This window comes from Leptosomus discolor, unplaced genomic scaffold (assembly GCF_034619465.1).
Source record: "Leptosomus discolor isolate bLepDis1 unplaced genomic scaffold, bLepDis1.hap2 HAP2_SCAFFOLD_192, whole genome shotgun sequence".
Taxonomy (NCBI): domain Eukaryota; kingdom Metazoa; phylum Chordata; class Aves; order Leptosomiformes; family Leptosomidae; genus Leptosomus; species Leptosomus discolor.
The window spans coordinates 5,564-28,494 of record NW_028237884.1 but is presented as its reverse complement, the minus strand read 5'-3'; the positions used below and the strand labels follow the sequence as shown (position 1 = coordinate 28,494).

The following is a 22,931-nucleotide window of genomic DNA, read 5'->3' as shown; positions in this document are numbered from 1 at the left end:
CCCTTGGTTGTGCCGCGCTTAACCGAGGGCCGCCCATCTGGTGCACGAGATTAAGCGTTTCAGACCCAGATGGTTGAAAGCTTAACTCAGCCTTTGCAAAGATCCAAACGACCCATTTCGGGGACTTTTCGGCTACTGGGATGCAGCGGGGAAAATTCCCAACGGGGAGGGAATCCTTCCATCCTGGTGCCCGTGCCGTGTTCCTGGCCGGGCTCTCCGCCCGGAGCGTTGGAGACGAGCTGGGGGAGCACCAACGGTTGGGCTCCCAGTTTGCCAAACTGCTTAAAGCGGCACCGGGGGGCAGCTGGAGCGCACGGATGTCTTGCCAGGAGCCGGGTGCTCGGCACCCACCAGGGCTTGACCTCCAAAACGGGGAGAAACATCGAGGATTGAGGAAAAAACGCAGGAGAAAACGTTCCCGGCGGAGCGGCAGAAGCTGTGCGAGCGGCCCCCGAGCCCCGTCCAGCCTCCTGGGGAGTAACTGCGTTCCTTCAAATTGAGTGATGAGTAATTAGTTGGAGTAATTAAAGGCTTGACGGTAGCTCGGCGGCATAGTTTACATTGCAGCGGTGCTGTGGCTGTTAACGCCCTTTTACCTGCGAGAGTCTCACCTTGAGGAGTGACACGCGCTGCCAAGAAGTGATGTTCCCGCGGGGAAATAACGCGTTGATGGAAGAGCTGAGAGTTTGCAGACCCTAAATGTCCATCCTTCTTGTGTTTTGGCCCTTCAAGCTCCTAAAATGTACCTCCTTCTTGTGTTCAAGCCCTTCAGACCCCTAAAATGTCCCACCTTCTTGTGTTTTGGCTCTTCAAGCTCCTAAAATGTCCCACCTTCTTGTGTTGAAGCCCTTCAAACCCCTAAAATGTCCCACCATCTTATGTTTAGGCCCTTCAAGCTCCTAAAATGTCCCACCATCTTATGTTCAAGCCCTTCAAGCTCCTAAAATGTCCCACCTTCTTGGGTTTAAGCCCTTCAAGCTCCTAAAATGTCCCATTTTCTTGTGTTGAAGCCCTTCAAGCTCCTAAAATGTCCCACCTTCTTGTGTTCAAGCCCGTCAAGCTCCTAAAATGTCCCACCTTCTTGGGTTTAAGCCCTTCAAGCTCCTAAAATGTCCCATTTTCTTGTGTTGAAGCCCTTCAAGCTCCTAAAATGTCCCACCTTCTTGTGTTTAAGCCCTTCAAACCCCTAAAATGTCCCACCTTCTTGTGTTTAAGCCCTTCAAACCCCTAAAATGTCCCACCTTCTTGTGTTCAAGCCCTTCAAGCCCCTAAAATGTCCCACCTTCTTGGGTTTAAGCCCCTCAAGCTCCTAAAATGTCCCACCTTCTTGGGTTTAAGCCCCTCAAGCTCCTAAAATGTCCCACCTTCTTGGGTTTAAGCCTTTCAAACTCCTAAAATGTCCCACCTTCTTGCGTTTAAGCCCTTCAAACCCCTAAAATGTCCCACCTTCTTGTGTTCAAGCCCTTCAAGCCCCTAAAATGTCCCACCTTCTTGGGTTTAAGCCCCTCAAGCTCCTAAAATGTCCCACCTTCTTGGGTTTAAGCCCCTCAAGCCCCTAAAATGTCCCACCTTCTTGTGTTTAAGCCCCTCAAGCTCCTAAAATGTCCCACCTTCTTGCGTTTAAGCCCTTCAAACCCGTAAAATGTCCCACCTTCTTGTGTTCAAGCCCTTCAAACCACTAAAATTTCCCACCTTCTTGTGTTTAAGCCTTTCAAACTCCTAAAATGTCCCACCTTCTTGTGTTTAAGCCCCTCAAGCTCCTAAAATGTCCCACCTTCTTGCGTTTAAGCCCTTCAAACCCGTAAAATGTCCCACCTTCTTGTGTTCAAGCCCTTCAAACCACTAAAATTTCCCACCTTCTTGTGTTTAAGCCTTTCAAACTCCTAAAATGTCCCACCTTCTTGTGTTTAAGCCCCTCAAGCTCCTAAAATGTCCCACCTTCTGGTCTTTAAACCCAAACACCCGCTACTTCTTCTGCTTTACGGCATTCGGCTCACGTCACCCGGTGGCTCGGCTGCTGCGGGTGACCTCGCGGAGGGGTGAAACGTGAGGTTTGGTGGTTTTTTTTTTTGAGTGGGTGGGTTTTTGAAAGCGAAGCGCCTGACAGCGCGGCGGCTTCGCCGCAGCTCGTGTGATTCAGTCCCAACTGGGGAACTGGTGGAACGGCACCACCCAGGCGTCAAAGCGGAGGAGGGGTGGAAGGCCGCGCTCCTTGGGTGGTTCCGACGACCCGCGGTGTCATCCGCACGCGAGTTAATTTGGGTTTTTTTTGGAAGCTGAAAACTCTTGCGCTCTCGGGTTGTAAAGCAGATGATCTCAGTTGCCGTGTTTTCAAGAATGGCTGAAGGTTTGGGGTTGATGGGACCTTCAAACATCATCCAGTTCCAGCCCCCCGGCAGCAACACCTTCCAGTACAGACCAGGCTGCTCCCAGCCCCATCCAACCTGGCCTTGAACCTTTCCAGCTTCTCTGGGCAACCTGTGCCAGCGCCTCACCGCTGGAGGAGGAATAATTAGGATCATCCCTCCCTCAAGCGCTGCTCCCTCTGGGAGGACTTCCTCACGTCGGCTGATGCTTGGGGCGTCTCCTCAAGGCTTTAGTTGCATCTCTCTGCCTTTCTTTGGGTTTTTTTTTTTAGGAAAAAAACCTATTCTGATCCTATTAGACCCGCTCTATCCACGGGAGCGAAGAGGTAATCCTCCCAGCGGAAGCAGGATCGGGTGTTAAGCCAGCGCTGTGCTTGATCTTAAGTCAAAAAGCGAAGAAAAGAGGGGATTGGGGTGGTTTCTGGGCCTCGCTTTCTTTTCAGCGTTGAATCGGGGACCACCCATGAAGCCAGCCCCTCTCCCCCGCGCTCTCTGCCGTGGGTCCCCTCGGTCGGCCGTGGAGCCCCTCGGTCGGCCGTGGAGCCCCTCGGTCGGCCGTGGAGCCCGTCTCTCGGCCGTGGGGCCCGTCGCTCGGCCGTGGGGCCCGTCTCTCGGCCGTGGGGCCCGTCTCTCGGCCGTGGGGCCCGTCGCTCGGCCGTGGGGCCCGTCTCTCGGCCGTGGGGCCCGTCTCTCGGCCGTGGGGCCCGTCTCTCGGCCGTGGGGCCCGTCTCTCGGCCGTGGGGCCCGTCTCTCGGCCGTGGGGCCCGTCTCTCGGCCGTGGGGCCCGTCTCTCGGCCGTGGGGCCCGTCTCTCGGCCGTGGGGCCCGTCTCTCGGCCGTGGAGCCCCTCGCTCGGCCATGGGTCCTCTCCCTCTGCCCTGGATCCCCTCTCTCTGCCGTGGAGCCCCTCGGCTCTTCCCTCCTCGTTCCTCTCGCTCCCTGCGCAGCTAGGGGGCAGACCGTGACCTCCATCTGCCTTCGCCACGCGGGCGGCTTGTGGTTCGTGCCCACAAGCTGCTCACGAGGCCGTCGGGGAAGCCCGTGCCCGCTGCGGTTAGGGCTCAGGCGGCCGCGTCTTCACCGCTGCCGGCGTCTCCCCGGCGTCGGTGGGAAGCGGGTAACGCGGTACGGGCAGAGCTTGGGGCTCCTGAGCTGAACCGCTGACGGTTGTTTCTCTTTCTCCTAGGGGGAAGCGTTGGACGCCCAGCGACGGGGCCCAGCAAGAACTGAAGCGCTGCTGGTACGTACAGGATGGGAACGATGAACTTCCTCGCCTCGGCGCCCTGCCTGGCTTGAGAACCGTCACCCCGCCTTCCACCCGGCTCCCGAGTCGCGCCGGGTGGCGGAACCCCTAATCCTCTCGGAAGCGGTTGAGTGGGACAGGATGTGCGGACGATGATGATGGCAAGAAAGCAAGATGTCCGCATTCCCACCTATCACATTAGCGTGGTGGGGTTGTCTGGGACGGAGAAGGAGAAGGGGCAGTGCGGCATCGGGAAATCCTGCCTTTGCAACCGGTTCGTGCGGCCCAGCGCGGATGAGTTCCACTTGGACCACACTTCGGTTCTCAGCACCAGTGACTTTGGGGGAAGGGTGGTCAATAACGACCATTTCCTCTACTGGGGGGAAGTTGTGCGTTCCCTGGAGGACTGCATCGAATGTAAAATGCACGTGGTGGAGCAGACGGAGTTTATCGACGACCAGACCTTTCAGCCTCACCGCAGCACGGCCCTGCAGCCCTACATCAAGAGGGCTGCCGCGACCAAACTGGCATCGGCTGAAAAGCTCATGTACTTTTGCACTGATCAGCTGGGGCTGGAGCAGGACTTTGAACAAAAACAGATGCCGGATGGGAAGCTGCTGGTGGATGGCTTTCTTCTCTGCATTGATGTCAGCAGGGGTATGAACAGGAACTTTGATGATCAGCTCAAATTCGTTTCCAATCTTTACAATCAACTAGCGAAAACAAAAAAGCCCATCGTGGTGGTCCTGACCAAGTGTGACGAGGGCGTGGAGCGGTACATTAGGGATGCACATACTTTTGCCTTAAGCAAAAAGAACCTCCAGGTCGTGGAGACGTCGGCGCGATCCAATGTGAACATTGACTTGGCTTTCAGCACCTTAGTGCAGCTGATTGATAAAAGCCGGGGGAAGACTAAGATCATCCCCTACTTCGAAGCGTTGAAACAGCAAAGCCAACAGATAGCTGCTGCTAAAGACAAGTACGAGTGGCTGGTGAGCCGCATCGTCAAGAACCACAACGAGACGTGGTCGAACGTGAGCCGCAAGATGCAGTCCTCTCCGGAGTATCAGGATTACGTCTACCTGGAAGGAACGCAGAAAGCCAAAAAGCTCTTCCTGCAGCACGTCCACCGCCTCAAGCAGGAGCACATCGAGCGCCGGCGGAAGATGTATCTCGCCATGCTTCCTCAAGCCTTCGAAGCCCTCATCCCGGACCTGGACGAGATCGATCACTTGAGCTGTGTCAAAGTGGAGAAGCTCTTGGAGACGAAGCCGGACTTTCTGAAGTGGTTTATCGTCCTGGAGGAGACGCCCTGGGACGCCACGAGCCACATCGACAACATGGAGAACGAGCGCATTCCCTTTGACCTGATGGAGACCCAGCCCGCCGAGCAGCTCTACGAAGCTCATTTAGAAAAGCTGAGGAACGAGAGGAAAAGGGCGGAAATGAGAAGAGCTTTCAAAGAAAACCTGGAGACTTCCCCTTTCATCACGCCCGGGAAGCCCTGGGAGGAAGCGCGCAGCTTCATCATGAACGAGGATTTTTACATGTGGCTGGAGGAGTCTATTTACATGGATATCTACAGCAAGCACCAAAAACAGATCATAGAAAAGGCCAAGGAGGAGTTCCAGGAGCTGCTCTTGGAGTACTCGGAGCTGTTTTACGAACTGGAGCTCGACGCGAAACCCAGCAAGGAGAAAATGGGCGTCATTCAGGATGTCTTGGGGGAAGAGCAACGCTTCAAAGCTCTGCAGAAGCTGCAGGCTGAGCGGGACGCCCTCATTTTGAAGCACATCCACTTCGTGTACCACCCGACGAAGGAGACGTGTCCGAGCTGCCTGGTTTGCGTAGACTCGAAGATCGAGCACCTGATCAGCTCCCGCTTCATCAGGCCCTCCGAACGCAACCAGAAGAACCTGCTGTCGGACTCCAACATCGACAGGATCAATCTGGTGATCCTGGGCAAGGACGGTTTGGCGCGCGAGCTGGCCAACGAGATCCGGGCGCTCTGCACCAACGACGACAAGTACGTGATCGAAGGTAAGATGTACGAGCTGTCCCTGAGGCCGATCGAGGGCAACGTCCGGCTCCCCGTGAACTCTTTCCAGACGCCCACCTTTCAACCTCACGGTTGTCTCTGCCTTTACAACTCGAAGGAGTCGCTGTCCTACGTGGTGGAAAGCATCGAGAAGAGCAGAGAGTCGACCATCGGCAGGAGGGACAATCACTTGGTTCACCTTCCTCTGACGCTCATCCTCGTCAACAAGAGGGGGGACACCAGCGGCGAGACGCTGCACAGCTTGATCCAGCAGGGCCAGCAGATCGCGAGCAAGCTGCAGTGCGTCTTTCTGGACCCGGCGTCCGCCGGCATCGGGTACGGCCGCAACATCAACGAGAAGCAGATCAGCCAGGTTCTGAAGGGGCTGCTGGACTCGAAGCGCAACTTAAACCTCGTCAGCTCCACCTCCAGCATCAAAGACCTGGCGGACGTCGATCTCCGGATCGTCATGTGCTTGATGTGCGGCGATCCCTTCAACGCGGACGACATCCTTCTGCCCATCCTGCAGTCCCAGACCTACAGGCCCTCGCAGTGCGGCAGCAGCAGCTCCGTCCTCCTCGAGTTGTCCATCGGGCCGCACAAGAGGCGCGTGGAGCTCTCCCTCCTTTCCTACCATTCCTCCTTCAGCATTCGGAAAAGCCGGCTCGTCCACGGGTACATCGTCTTTTACTCGGCGAAGCGCAAGGCGTCCCTGGCCATGCTCCGTGCCTTTCTCTGCGAGGTGCAGGATATCATCCCCATCCAGGTGGTGGCGCTCACGGACGGCTCCGTCGACATCCTGGACAACGACTTGAGCAGGGAGCAGCTCACGGAGGGCGAGGAGATCGCCCAGGAGATCGACGGCAAGTTCACCACGATACCTTGCAGCCAGCCGCAGCACAAGCTGGAGATTTTCCACTCCTTTTTTAAAGACGTGGTGGAGAAAAAAAACATCATCGAAGCCACCCACATGTACGACAACGTGGCCGAAGCCTGCAGCACGACGGAGGAGGTGTTCAACTCGCCTCGAGCCGGCTCCCCTCTCTGCAACTCCAACCTGCAGGACTCGGAGGAGGACGTCGAGCCCCCCACCTACAGCCCCTTCCGAGAGGACACGTCCATGCCCGCCCTGCCCAAAGACCACTCGAAGCTTTCCATGGAGCTGGAGGGGAACGACGGCTTGTCTTTCATTTCCGTCATGAGCACTTTTGAGAGCAAGCTGAACAACAAAGTACCTCCTCCGGTGAAACCAAAGCCCCCCGTGCATTTCGACATCACGAAGGGGGACCTGTCGTATTTGGAGCAGGGCCATCGCGACGGGCAGAGGAAGTCCATGTCTTCCAGTAGCTGGTTGCCCACCGACTGCTTCGACCCTTCCGATTACGCCGAGCCGATGGACGCCGTGGTCAAACCCAGGAACGAAGAGGAGAACATCTACTCCGTGCCTCACGACAGCACCCAGGGCAAGATCATCACCATCCGAAACATTAACAAGACGCAATCGAACGGCAGCGGCAACGGCTCGGACAGCGAGATGGACACCAGCTCCCTGGAGCGGGGCCGCAAGGTGTCGGTCATTAGCAAGCCCGTGCTGTATCGGACGCGCTGCACGAGGCTGGGCAGGTTTGCTAGCTACCGGACCAGCTTCAGCGTGGGAAGCGACGACGAGCTGGGACCCATCCGGAAGAGAGAGGAAGACCAGACTTGCCAAGGGTATAAAGGCGATAACGCCGTTATCCCCTACGAAACGGCCGACGGGGAAGACCCGAGGAGGAGGAACATCCTGCGCAGCCTGCGAAGGACGACGAAGGTAGGCCGGTGCTTTCCGCCCGTCGGTCGCGGGGGCGGAGGTCGCGACCTCCAGGCGCAAAGCCTGACCGAGGGCGGGACCCCCCCCCCCCCCCCCCGCCGTGGGGTTCGTGGCGTGTTTTGGCGTGTATTTCCTGATGAGTTGAGGAGCGGGGTGAGCGCAGAATCGCTTTGTTTACGGGTTCGCTTGTGCGTTCGCTCGCTGCCGGCGGGGACCGCGGGAACGTGCGGTCCTGCACCGAAATCGCCGCCGTCGTTTCCAGCGCGGGCGCCCTGCTCTGACGGCTTTAGCCTTCTGAGAACGTTTGTCCCGCGCTCAGGAGTTACGAGTTTCGAGGTGCCATGAACCGAAACGTGGGTGCTTCGAAACGTCTCCTCCACCCGCCTGGTAGATCCTCTGTAACGTGGATCAACGTAGTAAAGTCGCTGCTATTGGCGCAGAAATGGGGTGAAGCTAAATGGGTCCGACCAGAGAAGATGCTGGTGAGTGGAGGACGCATCTAAGTTGTTTTCTGTTGCCACTCTGGGGTGGCTGGTCTCAAGGCTCTTCTCTAGGCGCGTTGTGCTGCCGCGGCTTTACCAAACCAGCCTTAAATCCACCTGGATTTCGTGCCGCGCTTTGGCGCGGCGGTGGATCTGCTCTTTAGGGGGTGAAACTGGTTTTGGATGAGCCTGCCAGTTCGAGGTGCTGGGTTGAGTAGTCTTGGGGCTTCTTGGCCGACGGTTGGTGTGCCAAAGGCCAACCGTGGGGCTTCTTGGCCGACGGTTGGTGTGCCAAAGGCCAACCGTGGGCCTTCTTGGCCGACGGTTGGTGTGCCAAAGGCCAACCGTGGGCCTTCTTGGCCGACGGTTGGTGTGCCAAAGGCCAACCGTGGGCCTTCTTGGCCGACGGTTGGTGTGCCAAAGGCCAACCGTGGGCCTTCTTGGCCGACGGTTGGTGTGCCAAAGGCCAACCGTGGGGCTTCAAAGCCACGCAGCCCTGAGCTTGACATGGCGGTGTTGGACATGGGGTGGGCGTCCCCCCCCGCCCCAAGACGTGGTGGACGTCTTGGCTCCAGCGCGGGGATGCCAAGGGAGAAGCCAGGCCGCGCTTGCGTGGTCCAGGGGAATGAAAACGCCGGGTGCTGCGGCGGGATGGAAGCGCGCCGCGCGCACGCGTGCACAACACCCAGAAACATACGACACACGTGTTCTGTGCACACGCAGATGTGAACGTGGTATACACGCAGATATATCACACCTGCAGCGTGAGTCATGGAACAGTTTGGGTTGGAAGGAACCTCTGAACATCATCTAGTCCAGCGGGCAGGGACATCTGGAGCTGGATCAGGTTGCTCAGAGCCCCGTCCACCCTGACCTGGAATGTCTCCAGGGATGGGGTTTCTACCACCTCTCTGGGCAACCTGGGCCAGTTGTTTCACCACCTTCATCGTAACAAATTTCTACCTTGTATCTAGTCTAAATCTGCCCTTTTTTAGTTTAAAACCGTTGCTCCTTGTCCTATCTCAACAGGCCCCGCTGGAAGGGTTGCCCCCGTCTTTCTTACAGAATCACAGAACGTTAAGGGTGGGAGGGGACCTGGAAAGATCACCTCATCCGACCCCCCTGCCAGAGCAGGATCCCCTAGAGTAGGTCACCCCGGAACGTGTCCAGGTGGGGTTTGGATGTCTCCGGAGAAGGAGACTCCACCACCTCTCTGGGCAGCCTGTTCCAGGGCTCTGCCCCCCTCACAGGGAACAAGTTTCTCCCGATGTTCATGTGGAACCTCCTGTGCTCCAGCTTGCACCCGTTGCCCCTCGTCCTGATATTGGCCATCAGCGAGAAGAGCCCGGCTCCATCCTCCTGACCCTCGCCCTTTCCGTATTTATGAACGTTGATGAGGTCACCCCTCAGCCTCCTCTTCTCCAAGCTCAAGAGACCCAGCTCCCTCAGCCTTTCCTCCTGAGGGAGATGTTCCACCCCCTTCATCACCTTTGGGGCTCAGTGCTGGACTCTTCCCAGCAGTTCCCCGTCCTTCCTGAACTGGGGGGCCCAGAACTGGACACGATATTCCAGATGTGGCCTCACCAGGGCAGAGCAGAGGGGGAGGAGAACCTCTCTCGACCTACTGACCACCCCCTAAGAGGCCGCAAGATGGTGTCCCTGGAGTCTTCTCCAGGCTGAACAACCCCAACTCCCTCGGCCTGTCCTCGGAGGAGAGGTGCTCCACCTCTGATGCTTGTCGTGGCCCTCCCCCAGACCTGCTCCAGCGCCTCCACGTCTGTCTTGTGCTGAGAACCCCAGAGCTGGAGGTGGCGCCTCACCAGAGCGGAGTAGAGGGGGTCAACCACCTCCCTCGACCTCCTGGCCGCGCTGCTCTGGGTGCAGCCCAGGATACCGTTGGGCTCCCGGGCTGCGAGCGCGCGTTGCCGCCTCACGTCCAGCTTTTCGGCCTCCAGCACCCCCGAATCCTCCGCGGCGGGGGCGCCCTCGAGCCCGGCGCCCCCCCCCCCCAGGCCGCGGCGGTACCGCGGGTTGCGTTGACGCGGGTGCAGGACCTTGCCCTTGCCAGGCACGCGGGCGTCCTACGCACGGGCGTGGCCATGCACACGGACGTCGTAAATGTACATACGCGTACATATGTGGTATATACGTACGTTGAAGCGCGTTATATACACGTGTGCGCGTATACACGTGGTATATACGTATGTTGAAGCGCGTGGTATACACACGTGTGCGCGTATACACGCGGTATATACGTATGTTGAAATGCGTGGTATACACACGTGTGCGCGTATACACGTGGTATATAAGTACATTGAAGCACATTATATACACACATGTGCGTACACATGGTATATCTGTATGTAGAAGCGTGTTGTATATACACGTGCACATACACACATATATACGTATGTTGAAGCGCGTGGTATACACACGTGTGCGCATATACACGTGGTATATAGGTATGTTGAAGCACATATACACGCGTGCGTACACATGGTATATCTGTATGTAGAAGCGTGTTGTATATACACGTGCACATACACACATATATACGTATGTTGAAGCGCGTGGTATACACACGTGTGCGCATATACACGTGGTATATAGGTATGTTGAAGCACATTATATACACACGTGCGTACACATGGTATATCTGTATGTAGAAGCGTGTTGTATACACACGTGCACATACACATGTATATACGTATGTTGAAGCGCGTGGTATACACACGTGTGCGCGTATACACGTGGTATATAGGTATGTTGAAGCACATTATATACACACCTGTGCGTACATGTGGTATATACGTACGTCGAAGCACATTGTATACATGCATGCGCATACACACGTATATACACATGTTGAAGCGCGTGATATACACACGTGCGTGTACATGTGGTATATACATATGTCAAAGCATGTTGTACACACATGCACGTACACACGTGGTATATAGGTATGTCGAAGCGCGTTGTATACGTGCGTGCACATACACACGTGGTATATAGGTACATCGAAGCACATACACACGTGTGCGTACACACGCGATATATACGTATGTTGAAGCATGTTGTATACACGTGCACGTACACACGTGGTATATACATATGTCGAAGCACATTATGTACACGCGTGTGCATACACACGTGGTATATACGTATGTCAAGGTGCGTTGTATACACACGTGTGCGTACACACGCGGTATATACGTACGTTGAAGCGCGTTATGTACACACGTGCCCGTACACACGTGGTATGTACATACGTTGAAGCACATTATATACATACCTGTGCGTACACGCGGTATATACGTATGTCGAAGCGTGTTGCATACACACGTGTGCATACACATGTGGTATATACGTATGTCGAAGCGTGTTGTATACACATGTGCGCGTACACACGTGGTATATACGTATGTCGAAGCGTGTTGTATACACATGTGCGCGTACACACACATATATGTATGTTGAAGTGCGTTATATACACGCGTGCACATGCAGTATATACGTACGTTGAAGCATATTATATACACACGTGTGCGTACACGTGGTATGTACGTATGTCGAAGCACATTATATACACGTGTGTGTACTCACCTGGTATATACATATGTCGAAGCACATTGTATACACACGTGCACATACACACGTATATATGTATGTTGAAGTGCGTGGTACACACATGCGCGTACACATGGTATATACATGTGTCGAAGTGTGTTGTATACACATGCGTGTACACACGTGGTATATAGGTGTGTTGAAGCGCGTTGTATACACATGCACGTACACACATATATATACATACGTTGAAGCACCTTATATACACACGTGTGCATACACGTGGTATATACGTATGTCGAAGCATGTTGTATACACATGTGCATACACATGTGGTATATACATATGTCGAAGCACATTACATACACATGTGCGCATACACACGCGGTATATACGTACGTTGAAGCGCGTTATGTACACACGTGTGCGTACACGCGGTATATACGTATGTCAAAGCGTGTTGTATACACGTGCGAGTGCACACGTGGTATATACGTATGTCAAAGCACATTACACATGTGTGTGTACACACGTGGTATATACATATGTCAAAGTGCATATACACACGTGTGCATATAGACGTGGTATATATGTACGTCGAAGCACATTATGTACACGTGCGTGTACACACGTGATATATACGTATGTTGAAGTGGTTTATATACACGCGTGCACACGCAGTATGTATGTATGTTGAAGCACATTATATACACATGTGTACGTACACACGTGGTATATACGTATGTCAAAGCACATTATATACACGTGTGTACACACATGGTATATGCATATGTTGAAGCAAATATACACACGTGTGCATATAGATGTGGTATATATGTACGTCGAAGCACATTATATACACACGTGCGTGTACACACGTATATACGTACGCTGAAGCACATATACACACGTGCACGTACACGCGGGGATATACGTATGTCAAAGCGTGTTGTATACACATGTTTACATAAACACGTGGTATATACGTACGTCAAAGCACGTTATATGCACACGTGCGCGTACACACGTGGTATATATGTACGTCGAAGCACATTATATACACACGTACGCGTGCACACGTTATGAACACGCACATACACTGTGCACACACGTGTACACTTACACGTTGTATATACACAAGTGATTACGTACACACACGCATGGTCACGCGAATACATACGTGTCCGTATGCACGCACACCCATTGCACACACACGCGCGAGCGTGTTATATCCACTCACGCGTAGCTTACACACAGGCGTTGTATAACGCACACCCCCCCCGGGGTATGTACACGCGCACACCCGCACGATACGGCCCCCCGCGTGCGTGCACGCGCCCACGTCGTTCTATACGCGTCCATAGGGGCCCGCACGCTCTACACACAGGTACGGTGCGGTGGGGAGGGGTGGATGCCTGCGAGGAAGAGGGGAGGCAGGAGGAGGAAGGGCAGGGGGAGCGGCGGTGCCCGCCGGACGTCCTGCTCGGAGCTGCCGGCTGCTGCGAACCCAATCACGGTAATTAAGAGAGGCCGTTAATTTCCCCTGGAAACAAAGGGAGAGCCGCCCGCCACCATCTGCCGAGCAGGAAGGAGCAAAATGGAATCCTCCTCCCCTCCTCGGCGGGGAGGATGGGGCTGGGGCGACGCCCTCGGCCCCCCAGAACCGTCCCCGTCCCTGCTCCGTGGCACCAAGAGCTTCCTCGGTTTCCCTCCTACGTCCAACCGCCGAAGCGTCGTTTCCCGCTCGCTCCGTCGGGGCGCTGCTGCTCATCGCGGGGTGCTTGGGGGTCAGGGAGAGCTGGTTGCTCTCATTGAAAAGGCAGTTTCAAGGCTCCCCCCTCAAAAAAAAGGTGTTTTGAGTCTCCCCGAAATACCCCCATCGGCAGAAACCTGCCTTACGGTGACGGATACACTCGCTCCCGTGGCACGGGACGCACCACGAGGCGGGTGGGCTGCGCTGTTCTGCAGGGGGAAGAGGCTTTGTTGACGGGACCAGGTTTCCAGCCGGCGGGTTTGGGTTTATAACTGGCTTTTTTGGGTTTCCAGGCGGTGTTTTTTGGGTTTCGGTCCCACGCTGTGTCGTAGCACGTCACCTTTCCCAAGGGGAAGCCAAGGGACGGGGCCGCGGCCGGGCAGCGGACGCTGCTGCTGCTGATAGCGGTGCTTGGCTTCATTGCTCCCTTTTAATTTTTGGATTTATTTTTGAGTCACGGTGTCATCTTCGTTTTGCCGGTGGGAACGGCGGGCGGCGGGTACCGCCTTGCCCGGACTGGAGGAGCATTTGGGTTCCCACCTTTGCTTGGGTGACCCCTTGTGGGGTTTATTGGCTCGTTCCTTGAAGTTGAGGAGCAAAATCCTGATCGTAGAATCGTGAAACGGTTTGGGTTGGAAGGGAACCTTCAAAGATCATCTCACCGAACCTCCCCCCACCATGGGCAGGTTGCTCAGAGCCCCGGCCACAGAAGGGTTTGGGTTGGAAGGGACCTTCCAAGGCCATCCAGTCCAACCCCCCCTGTCATGGGCAGGAACATCTGCCGCTCGATGACGTTGCTCCAAGCCCCATCCAACCTGCCCTTGAACGCTGCCAGGCGTCCACAGCTTCTCTGGGCAACCTGCTCCGGTGTCTCACCACCCTCGTGGTGGAACATCTCCTCCCTATGTCCGACCCAACCTGTCCTTTGGTCAGTTTAAAACTGTTTCCTTCTGTCCTGTGACTACAGACCCCGGAAAAAGTCTCTCTCCATCTTCTAAGCACCTTTACATATCGAAAGGCCACCAGAAGGTCTCTCTCGAGTATGTCCACGTCTCTCCTACTGGTGAGCCCAGCACTGGACCCAGCACTCCAGGTGTGTCCTCACCAGTGCTGAGCAGAGGAGAAGGATCTTCTCCCTCCATCTGCCGACAGAGCTTTGCCTAACGCAGCCCAGGCCGCTGTTGGCCGCCTTTGCTGGTCAACTTGGGGTCCACCAAGACCCCACTCAGGTCCCTTCTCTGCCAAGCTGCGGTGCCTGGGGTTGTTCCTCCCCAGGGGTAGGACTTGGCGCTTCTTCTCCTTGGTAAACGTCGTGAGGTTCCCATCAGGCCGTTTCTCCAGCCTGTTGAGGTCCCTCTGGATGGCAGCGTGACCCTCGGGGGCACCAACCCCGTGTCATCTTCAAACACACCGAGGGTGCGTCCGCCCCATCCTCCAGGTCGTTAATGAAGGTGTTAGACAGGACTGGACCCAGGATTGGCCCCTGGGGTGCACCACGGGGCGCTGGCCTACGGTAGACTTCGCTCCGCTCGTCACCACCCCTTGGTCCTGGCCGTTCTTCAACCTGCCAAGACAGCAGCTTCTCCAGCAGAATCCATCTGGTGGTGGAGATGGTGTCAAAGGTCCTACCAAAGCCCAGGTAGACACTGTCTGTTGCTCTCCCCTAATCTACCAGGGCACCTCATCCTGGAAGTTCCCCGAGTTGGGAAGACTTCCCCTTGGTGAGGTCCCAGTGGGTTCTCCCATTTGCTGGTTGTTCCCTCCTGCGCCCAGAGAGGGTTTTTTTTGACGAAAAGCTGGCAAAAAAAAGTGCTTATTTCAACAAAAACGGCACTGCTGGTTATTTTTCCCCTAAGCCATGACATGCAGGAGGCTCCACCTCGGGCATTTGCAAAGCAACGACGTTTGGGATGAAATCCATCGGCGTTGGTTGGCCCTAACGTCCCGTAGCGGGGAAGGGAGCGCTGGGAGATGTGGCTTCCCTGTCCCCAACGGCTCTTTCTGCCTCTCTCTTGAAGAAATGCGTTATTTGTGATATACCATGTTTGTGATATAGCGTATTTGTGATAATAATCCGCTTGAATAAATCGTTTGAGTAGGTTTTTTGATAATATAATGATGAAATATAATATAACACTTTGGGGTGAATAATAATCCGTTGGAATAAATAATAATCCGTTGGAATAAATAATAATCTGTTGGAATAAATAATAATCCATTTGAGTAAATAATAATCCGTTGGAATAAATAATAATCCGTTGGAATAAATAATCCATTGGAGTAAATAATAATCCGTTGGAATAAGTAATAATCCATTGGGATAAATAATAATCCATTGGAATAAATAATAATCCGTTGGAATAAATAATAATCCATTGGAATAAATACTAATCCGTTGGAATAAATAATCCATTGGTGTAAATAATAATCCGTTGGAATAAGTAGTAATCCATTGGGATAAATAATAATCCATTGGAATAAATAATAATCCGTTGGAATAAATAATAATCCGTTGGAATAAATAATCCATTGGAGTAAATAATAATCCGTTGGAATAAGTAGTAATCCATTGGGATAAATAATAATCCATTGGAATAAATAATAATCCGTTGGAATAAATAATAATCCGTTGGAGTAAATAATAATCCGTTGGAATAAATAATAATCCGTTGGAATAAATAATCCATTGGAGTAAATAATAATCCGTTGGAATAAGTAATAATCCATTGGGATAAATAATAATCCGTTGGAATAAATAATAATCCGTTGGAATAAATAATAAACCGTTGGGATAAATAATAAACCGTTGGGATAAATAATAATCTGTTGGAATAAATAATAATCCATTGGAATAAAAAATAATCCATTGGGATAAATAATAATAAAATTGCTTGGATAAACACCAAACCACTGGAATTGGCAAGTTTTCCGGGTCTGGTGGCTGTCGGTGAGGCCGCTGCGGGTGCGGGAGCACCTCCAGGAGGGTTTTCACCCCCGGCTCCTGCCGGATCTGACTCGCCGTGGCTTAGGCTTTACCCGTGGCCGCGCTCGGCGCGGTTTGGTCGGCCGAGGAGCGGCGGGAGGTCGTGGCTTTCCCCGTCTTGGTGCCGCTCCTGGCAGCAGAAGTGGGTTTTGGCCACGGGTGTCCGTCGCCGCGGGGAGATGTTAAGAGCAGCCTCCTGGTGTCAAGAAACGGGGCGTTTTCGGGGCGTCCGCCTCAACTCCGCGCCGCTCTCCTCCCCCCCTCCCCCCCGCAGAAACCAAAGCCCAAACCTCGGCCGTCCATCACGAAGACGACGTGGGAGAGCAACTATTTTGGGGTGCCTTTGACCACCGTAGTGACTCCCGAGAAACCCATCCCCATCTTCATCGAGAGATGCATCGAGTACATCGAAGCAACGGGTAAGGGGAGCGGTCGGCCCGGGAGAAGGTCTCTCTCGCCGCAGGCTGGGGCGTGATGGCGGCGCCGGGGGAGGTTTCTTCTCCACCGCAAGCTCGGGGCGCCGGGGTTTTTCTGGGAAGGTGTAAAACTCTTCCCCGGGTCCTTTTTACCACCCCGGGCGAATGAGCGAGCGCGGAGAAACACCGGCGCCGTTCCCAGCCCAGCGATCTCCGGCTGCCTTCAGGTGGGACGTGTTTTTGGGGCTCCACCTTGCGCCTTTCCATCTTTCCCATCGTCGACTGCGACGTGGCGCGACGTTTTTCGGCCTCCAGCAGCGCTGATTCACACCCAAATCAGCTCCAGGCTGCTTTTTTTTTGGGGTATTCTCACGGCTTTTTTTTTTCCCCCGCCTCGGGGAGAGCGGGCAGCCCGACGCGGTGCGGGCGCTTCCCCTTTCTCCACCTCCTTGGGTTGGGGTGGGGTTTTTTTTTTGGCAAAGCGTGAGCCACCACCGCTGCCACAGCCGGGAAAAACCAACCGGTGCCGCTTCACCCCTTGGTCTCCCATTTGGAAAACCTGAGCAGCGTTTTCTCTTCGGGGAGAGCGGATTTCGATCCTTTTTTTCCCCGCTTTTGCCCCAAAAGAGAAGAATATTTGGGCAAAGGTGCCTCGGACAGGAGGGACGTCGGTGTCGTCGTGGTGTAGTGTAATCTGAATTAATCCTTGACGCTTTAAATAGGCACAAAGCGATGCCAGGAGTTGAACTGGGGATAAATCACCTAAAATAATCGAGGTTGAGGTTTGGAGGCACCACGTAAAAAGAGAAATTAGGGGGGAAAAGATTCTACGTGGAGCCCCGAGGCGGGTTGGATTGACTTTGGCGTTGATTTGCCGCAACTCCGACGTTTTAAATAATTAAAAAAAAGAATTTCCGTGGGTTGAAAAGGTTAAAAATCATAAAGAGGGAAACTCCTCCCCGTTGGGATGAGGCTGAAGGCTGGGTTCGAACCAGGATTTCCTGGAGGAGCGGGATTTCGCGGGGATTTGGGGCGGCGTCGCTTTGGGGAGCGAACGAAGGATTTTAATGCCCAGAAACTCCCCGTAGGGGGGTTGTCCCTGAAGTTGGGGGTGGGGGGTTTGCTCACGCCCCCCCCCCCCCGCCTTGCACGGACCTCTCTGCTCTTCTTGTCCTCGCCAGGGCTGAGCACCGAAGGCATCTACCGCGTGAGCGGCAACAAGTCGGAGATGGAGAGCCTGCAGCGGCAGTTCGACCAGGGTAACCTCACCTGCCCAGATTTCCTCCTTTCCCACCCCAAAACTCGAGGGACGCCCGCCCCCGACGGGCCTGTGTCCCCCAGAACGCGTGTGGACGCGCTCGACCCCCGTTGGGTTCGTAACGGGGACGAGGCCGATGCTCGGCGGTCGCGCCGCCCCCATGAGTGACGCCAGGCACCGGGAATCTCCGGTTCCCCGCGGTTTTGGGGTGGTTTATCCGGTTTTGTGGCCTTCCTTGGGGTGGTTTATCCCTTTCCGTGTCCTTCCATGGGGTGGTTTATCCATTTCCGTGTCCTTCCTTGGGGTGGTTTATCCCTTTCTGTGTCCTTCCTTGGGGTGGTTTATCCATTTCCGTGTCCTTCCTTGGGGTGGTTTATCCCTTTCCATGTCCTTCCTTGGGGTAGTTTATCCGTTTCCGTATCCTTCCTTGGGGTGGTTTATCCCTTTTCTTGTCCTTCCTTGGGGTGGTTTATCCCTTTCCGTGTCCTTCCTTGGGGTGGTTTATCCCTTTCCGTGTCCTTCCTTGGGGTGGTTTATCCCTTTCCATGTCCTTCCTTGGGGTGGTTTATCTCTTTCTGTGTCCTTCCTTGGGGTGGTTTATCCGTTTCCATGTCCTTCCTTGGGGTGGTTTATCCCTTTCCATGTCCTTCCTTGGGGTGGTTTATCCCTTTCCGTGTCCTTCCTTGGGGTGGTTTATCCGTTTACATGTCCTTCCTTGGGGTGGTTTATCCATTTCCATGTCCTTCCTTGGGGTGGTTTATCCCTTTCCATGTCCTTCCTTGGGGTGGTTTATCTGTTTCTGTGTCCTTCCTTGGGGTGGTTTATCCCTTTCCATGTCCTTCCTTGGGATGGTTTATCCGTTTCCATGTCCTTCCTTGAGGTGTTTTATCTGTTTCCATGTCCTTCCATGGGGTGGTTTATCCCTTTCCGTGGCCTTCCTTGGGGTGGTTTATCCATTTCCGTGTCCTTCCTTGGGGTGGTTTATCTGTTTCCATGTTCTTCCTTGGGGTGGTTTATCCCTTTCCATGGCCTTCCTTGGGGTGGTTTATCCCTTTCCGTGTCCTTCCTTGGGGTGGTTTATCCCTTTCCATGGCCTTCATGGGGTGGTTTATCCCTTTCCGTGGCCTTCCATGGCTGGTTCGGCTGCCGGGCGCTGACGTTTGGCTGCGAAATAGAGCGTTGGATCCGCGGGCGACGCCGAGCCGCTTCGCGGTGAACCCTCGGCCCTTCGGGGGCGCCACCGCAGGCCCCCGGGGGTCGTCACCCCAAAACTCTCCCTTCGCAGATCACGGGTTGGATCTGGCCGAGAAGGATTTCACCGTCAACACCGTGGCCGGGGCCATGAAGAGTTTCTTCTCCGAGCTGCCCGAGCCCCTCGTCCCCTACGCCATGCAGGTTGAGCTGGTGGAAGCCCACAGTGAGTACGCTTGGGGGGGGTCCCCACCCCCGTCTCCGTGGGGCTTCAGGCCCAAACCGCTCGTTTCGGCGTTCATCCGCGCCGTAAAATCCCGTTGGCCGGTGTTTATCGTTCATTCACCCCCTCCGAGCCCGGTTCGGCGCCGCCGCCGCCGTTGGTTGGGGTTGTTATTTTGGGGGGGGGGGAATCCCCGATGATCTGCTGGATCATAATCCACCCTCCCCCCCCCAAAAAAAAAAAAAAGGGAGGCCGCGGCGGGGCGCCGCCGCGCCCGGCGGCGAGGCCGGGCGAGCGTTTTTCGGTTCCCCACCCCCACCCCCGCCTTGCCTTCCGGCAGAAATCAACGACCGGGAGCAGAAGCTCCACGCGCTGAAGGACGTGCTGAGGAAATTCCCGAAGGAGAACTACGAGGTCTTCAAATACGTCATCGGGCACTTGAACAAGTACGTTAGCGGGGGGGGGGGGGGGGGGAGGGGGGGGGGGATGGGGGCGGGGGAGGGGCCCGGGGTACCCCCACCTCAGCGCTAGGCCGGGGCGGCTCCCCTGTGCGGCCCTGATGGCGTCAGGATGGTGGGGATCCTCGCCGCCATCTTGTTTTGCGGCCCCACTGGGGTCAAGATGGTGGGGATCCTCGCCGCCATCTTGTTTTGTGGCCCCGCTGGGGTAAGGATGGTGGGGATCCTCGCCGCCATCTTGTCTTCCAGCCCCGCTGGTGTCAAGATGGTGGGGATCCTCGCCGCCATCTTGTCTTGTGGCCCTGATGGCATCAGGATGGTGGGGATCCTTGCCGCCATCTTGTCTTGCGGCCCTGCTGGCGTCAGGATGGTGGGGATCCTCGCCGCCATCTTGTGGCCCCGCTGGGGTCAGGATGGTGGGGATCCTCGCCACCATCTTGTTTTGCGGCCCCACTGGGGTCAGGATAGTGGGGATCCTCGCCGCCATCTTGTCTTGTGGCCTTCCTGGGGTCAGGATGGTGGGGATCCTCGCCACCATCTTGTCTTCCGACCCCGCTGGTGTCAGGATGGTGGGGATCCTTGCCGCCATCTTGTCTTGTGGCCCTGATGGCGTCAGGATGGTGGGGATCCTCGCCGCCATCTTGTCGCGCGGCCCCGCTGGTGTCAGGATGGTGGGGATCCTTGCCGCCATCTTGTCTCGTGGCCCTGATGGCGTCAGGATGGTGGGGATCCTCGCCGCCATCTTGTCTCGTGGCCCTGATGGCGTCAGGATGGTGGGGATCCTCGCCGCCATCTTGTCTCGTGGCCCTGATGGCGTCAGGATGGTGGGGATCCTCGCCGCCATCTTGTCTTCCGACCCCGCTGGGGTCAGGATGGTGGGGATCCTCGCCGCCATCTTGTCTTGTGGCCTTGCTGGGGTCAGGATGGTGGGGATCCTCGCCGCCATCTTGTTTCGCGGCCCCACTGGGGTCAGGATGGTGGGGATCCTCGCCGCCATCTTGTCTTGTGGCCTTGCTGGGGTCAGGATGGTGGGGATCCTCGCCGCCATCTTGTCTTCCAACCCCGCTGGGGTCAGGATGGTGGGGATCCTCGCCGCCATCTTGTCTTCCAACCCTGCTGGCGTCAGGATGGTGGGGATCCTCGCCGCCATCTTGTCTTCCGGCCCCGCTGGTGTCAAGATGGTTGTGATCCTCGCCGCCATCTTGTCCTGCGGCCCCGCTGGTGTCGGATAGTGGGGATCCACGCCGCCATCTTGTCTTCCGGCCCCGCTGGTGTCAAGATGGTTGCGATCCTCGCCGCCATCTTGTCCTGCGGCCCCGCTGGTGTCGGATAGTGGGGATCCACGCCGCCATCTTGTCTTCCCCGCCGCCGCAGGGTCAGCCACAACCACCGGGTGAACCTGATGACCAGCGAGAACCTCTCCATCTGCTTCTGGCCCACCCTGATGAGACCCGACTTCAGCACGATGGACGCCCTGACGGCCACCCGCACCTACCAGACAATCATCGAACTCTTCATCCAGCAGTGCCCCTTCTTTTTCTACAACCGGCCCATCCTCGAGCCCCCCAGCGCCGCTCCCGGCTCGCCATCCACCGCCCCCGCCGGCGCCCCCTTCCTCCCCGCCACGCCGGCCACGGCGCAGCCTTCCCCACCCCGGACCCCGCCGCCGTCGCCGCAGTCGCCCGTCCAGCCGCTCCTCCCGGCCCAGCTCCACGCGGAGCAGCACACGCTGTGAGCTGACGCCGGCGAACGACGCGAAACCACCACGAAACCACCACCACCACCACAAAAAAAAACCACCAGAAAAGAACAACCGAACCCAACCCCACAAGAATCTCGGTCTGGGGCACCCGGCAGAGACGGGCGAGCGAGTGCCGGGCTTGGGCTCGCCCTCTCCTGCCCCGGCGCAGACTTGGGAGCGTGCCGGGGCAGCCGGATTTAGGACCCCGGGAGGATTTTTGGGTTTCCCCCCACCTTTTGGTTCAGGCAGGGGTTTGAGGTGCCGGTGCTGGCGGGACGGCGGGGTTGCGCCGGGGGACGCGCGCGCCGGGGCGCTCGGCACATCGGACGCTTCTCCCGCTGCCCCTCGGGCTTTTCGGCTCGGCCTCGGCGCCACCAAACCCCCTCGTGGTCCCCCGGGACGCAGCTGGAGCTCGTCCTACGTGGCGCAGGGCTCGTCCGAGGCGGGGCGGGGCGGCCTCGGGCTCGTCCGCCGTGGTCCGGCGTGGCCTGAGGCTCATCCAACGTGGTCCAGCATGGCTTGAGGCTCATCCAACGTGGCCCAAAGCTCATCCAACGTGGTCCAGCTTGGCCCAAGGCTTGTCTGATGCGGCCCAAAGCTCATCCAACATGGTCCAGCATGGCCTGAGGCTCATCCAACGTGGTCCAGCGTGGCCTGAAGCTCATCCAATGTGGTCCAGCATGGCCTGAGGCTCATCCAACATGGCCCAAAGCTCATCCAACGTGGTCCAGCATGGCCTGAGGCTCATCCAACGTGGTCCAGCATAGCCCAAGGCTTGTCTGATGCGGCCCAAAGCTCACCCAATGTAGTCCAGCGTGGCCTGAAGCTCATCCAACATGGCCTGAGGCACATCCAACGTGGCCCAAAGCTCATCCAATGTGGTCCAGCGTGGTCTGAGGCTCATCCAACGTGGTTCAGCATGGCCTGAGGCTCATCCAACGTGGCCTGAGGCTCATCCAGTGTGGCCCAAAGCTCATCCAACGTGGTCCAGCATAGCCTGAGGCTCATCCAATGTGGTCCAGCTTGGCCTGAGGCTCTTCCAACATGGTCCAGCATAGCCCAAGGCTTGTCTGATGCGGCCCAAAGCTCATCCAACATGATCCAGCGTGGCCTGAGGCTCATCCAACGTGGTCTGAGGTTCATCCAACGTGGTCCAGCATGGCCTGAGGCTCATCCAACGTGGCCCAAAGCTCATCCAACGTGGTCTGAGGCTCATCCAACGTGGTCCAGCGTGGCCTGAGGCTCATCCAACATGGTCCAGCATGGCCTGAGGCTCATCCAACATGGCCCAAAGCTCATCCAACATGGCCTGAGGGTCATCCAACATGATCCAGCGTGGCCTGAGGCTCATCCAACGTGGCCCAAAGCTCATCCAACGTGGCCTGAGGCTCATCCAACGTGGT

General features: G+C 56.1%; 1 protein-coding gene across 1 annotated transcript; it reads left to right on the top strand.

Annotated features, from left to right (window-relative positions):
* Positions 1–3,760: 3,760 nt before the first annotated feature.
* Positions 3,761–21,522, top strand: ARHGAP35 (Rho GTPase activating protein 35). Its single transcript, XM_086481322.1, has 6 exons — positions 3,761–7,456; positions 16,516–16,660; positions 17,839–17,916; positions 19,201–19,332; positions 19,670–19,775; positions 21,162–21,522. Exons 1-6 carry the CDS (start codon positions 3,761–3,763, stop codon positions 21,520–21,522), a joined length of 4,518 nt encoding a protein of 1,505 aa, XP_086337448.1.
* The last annotated feature ends 1,409 nt before the right edge of the window (positions 21,523–22,931 follow it).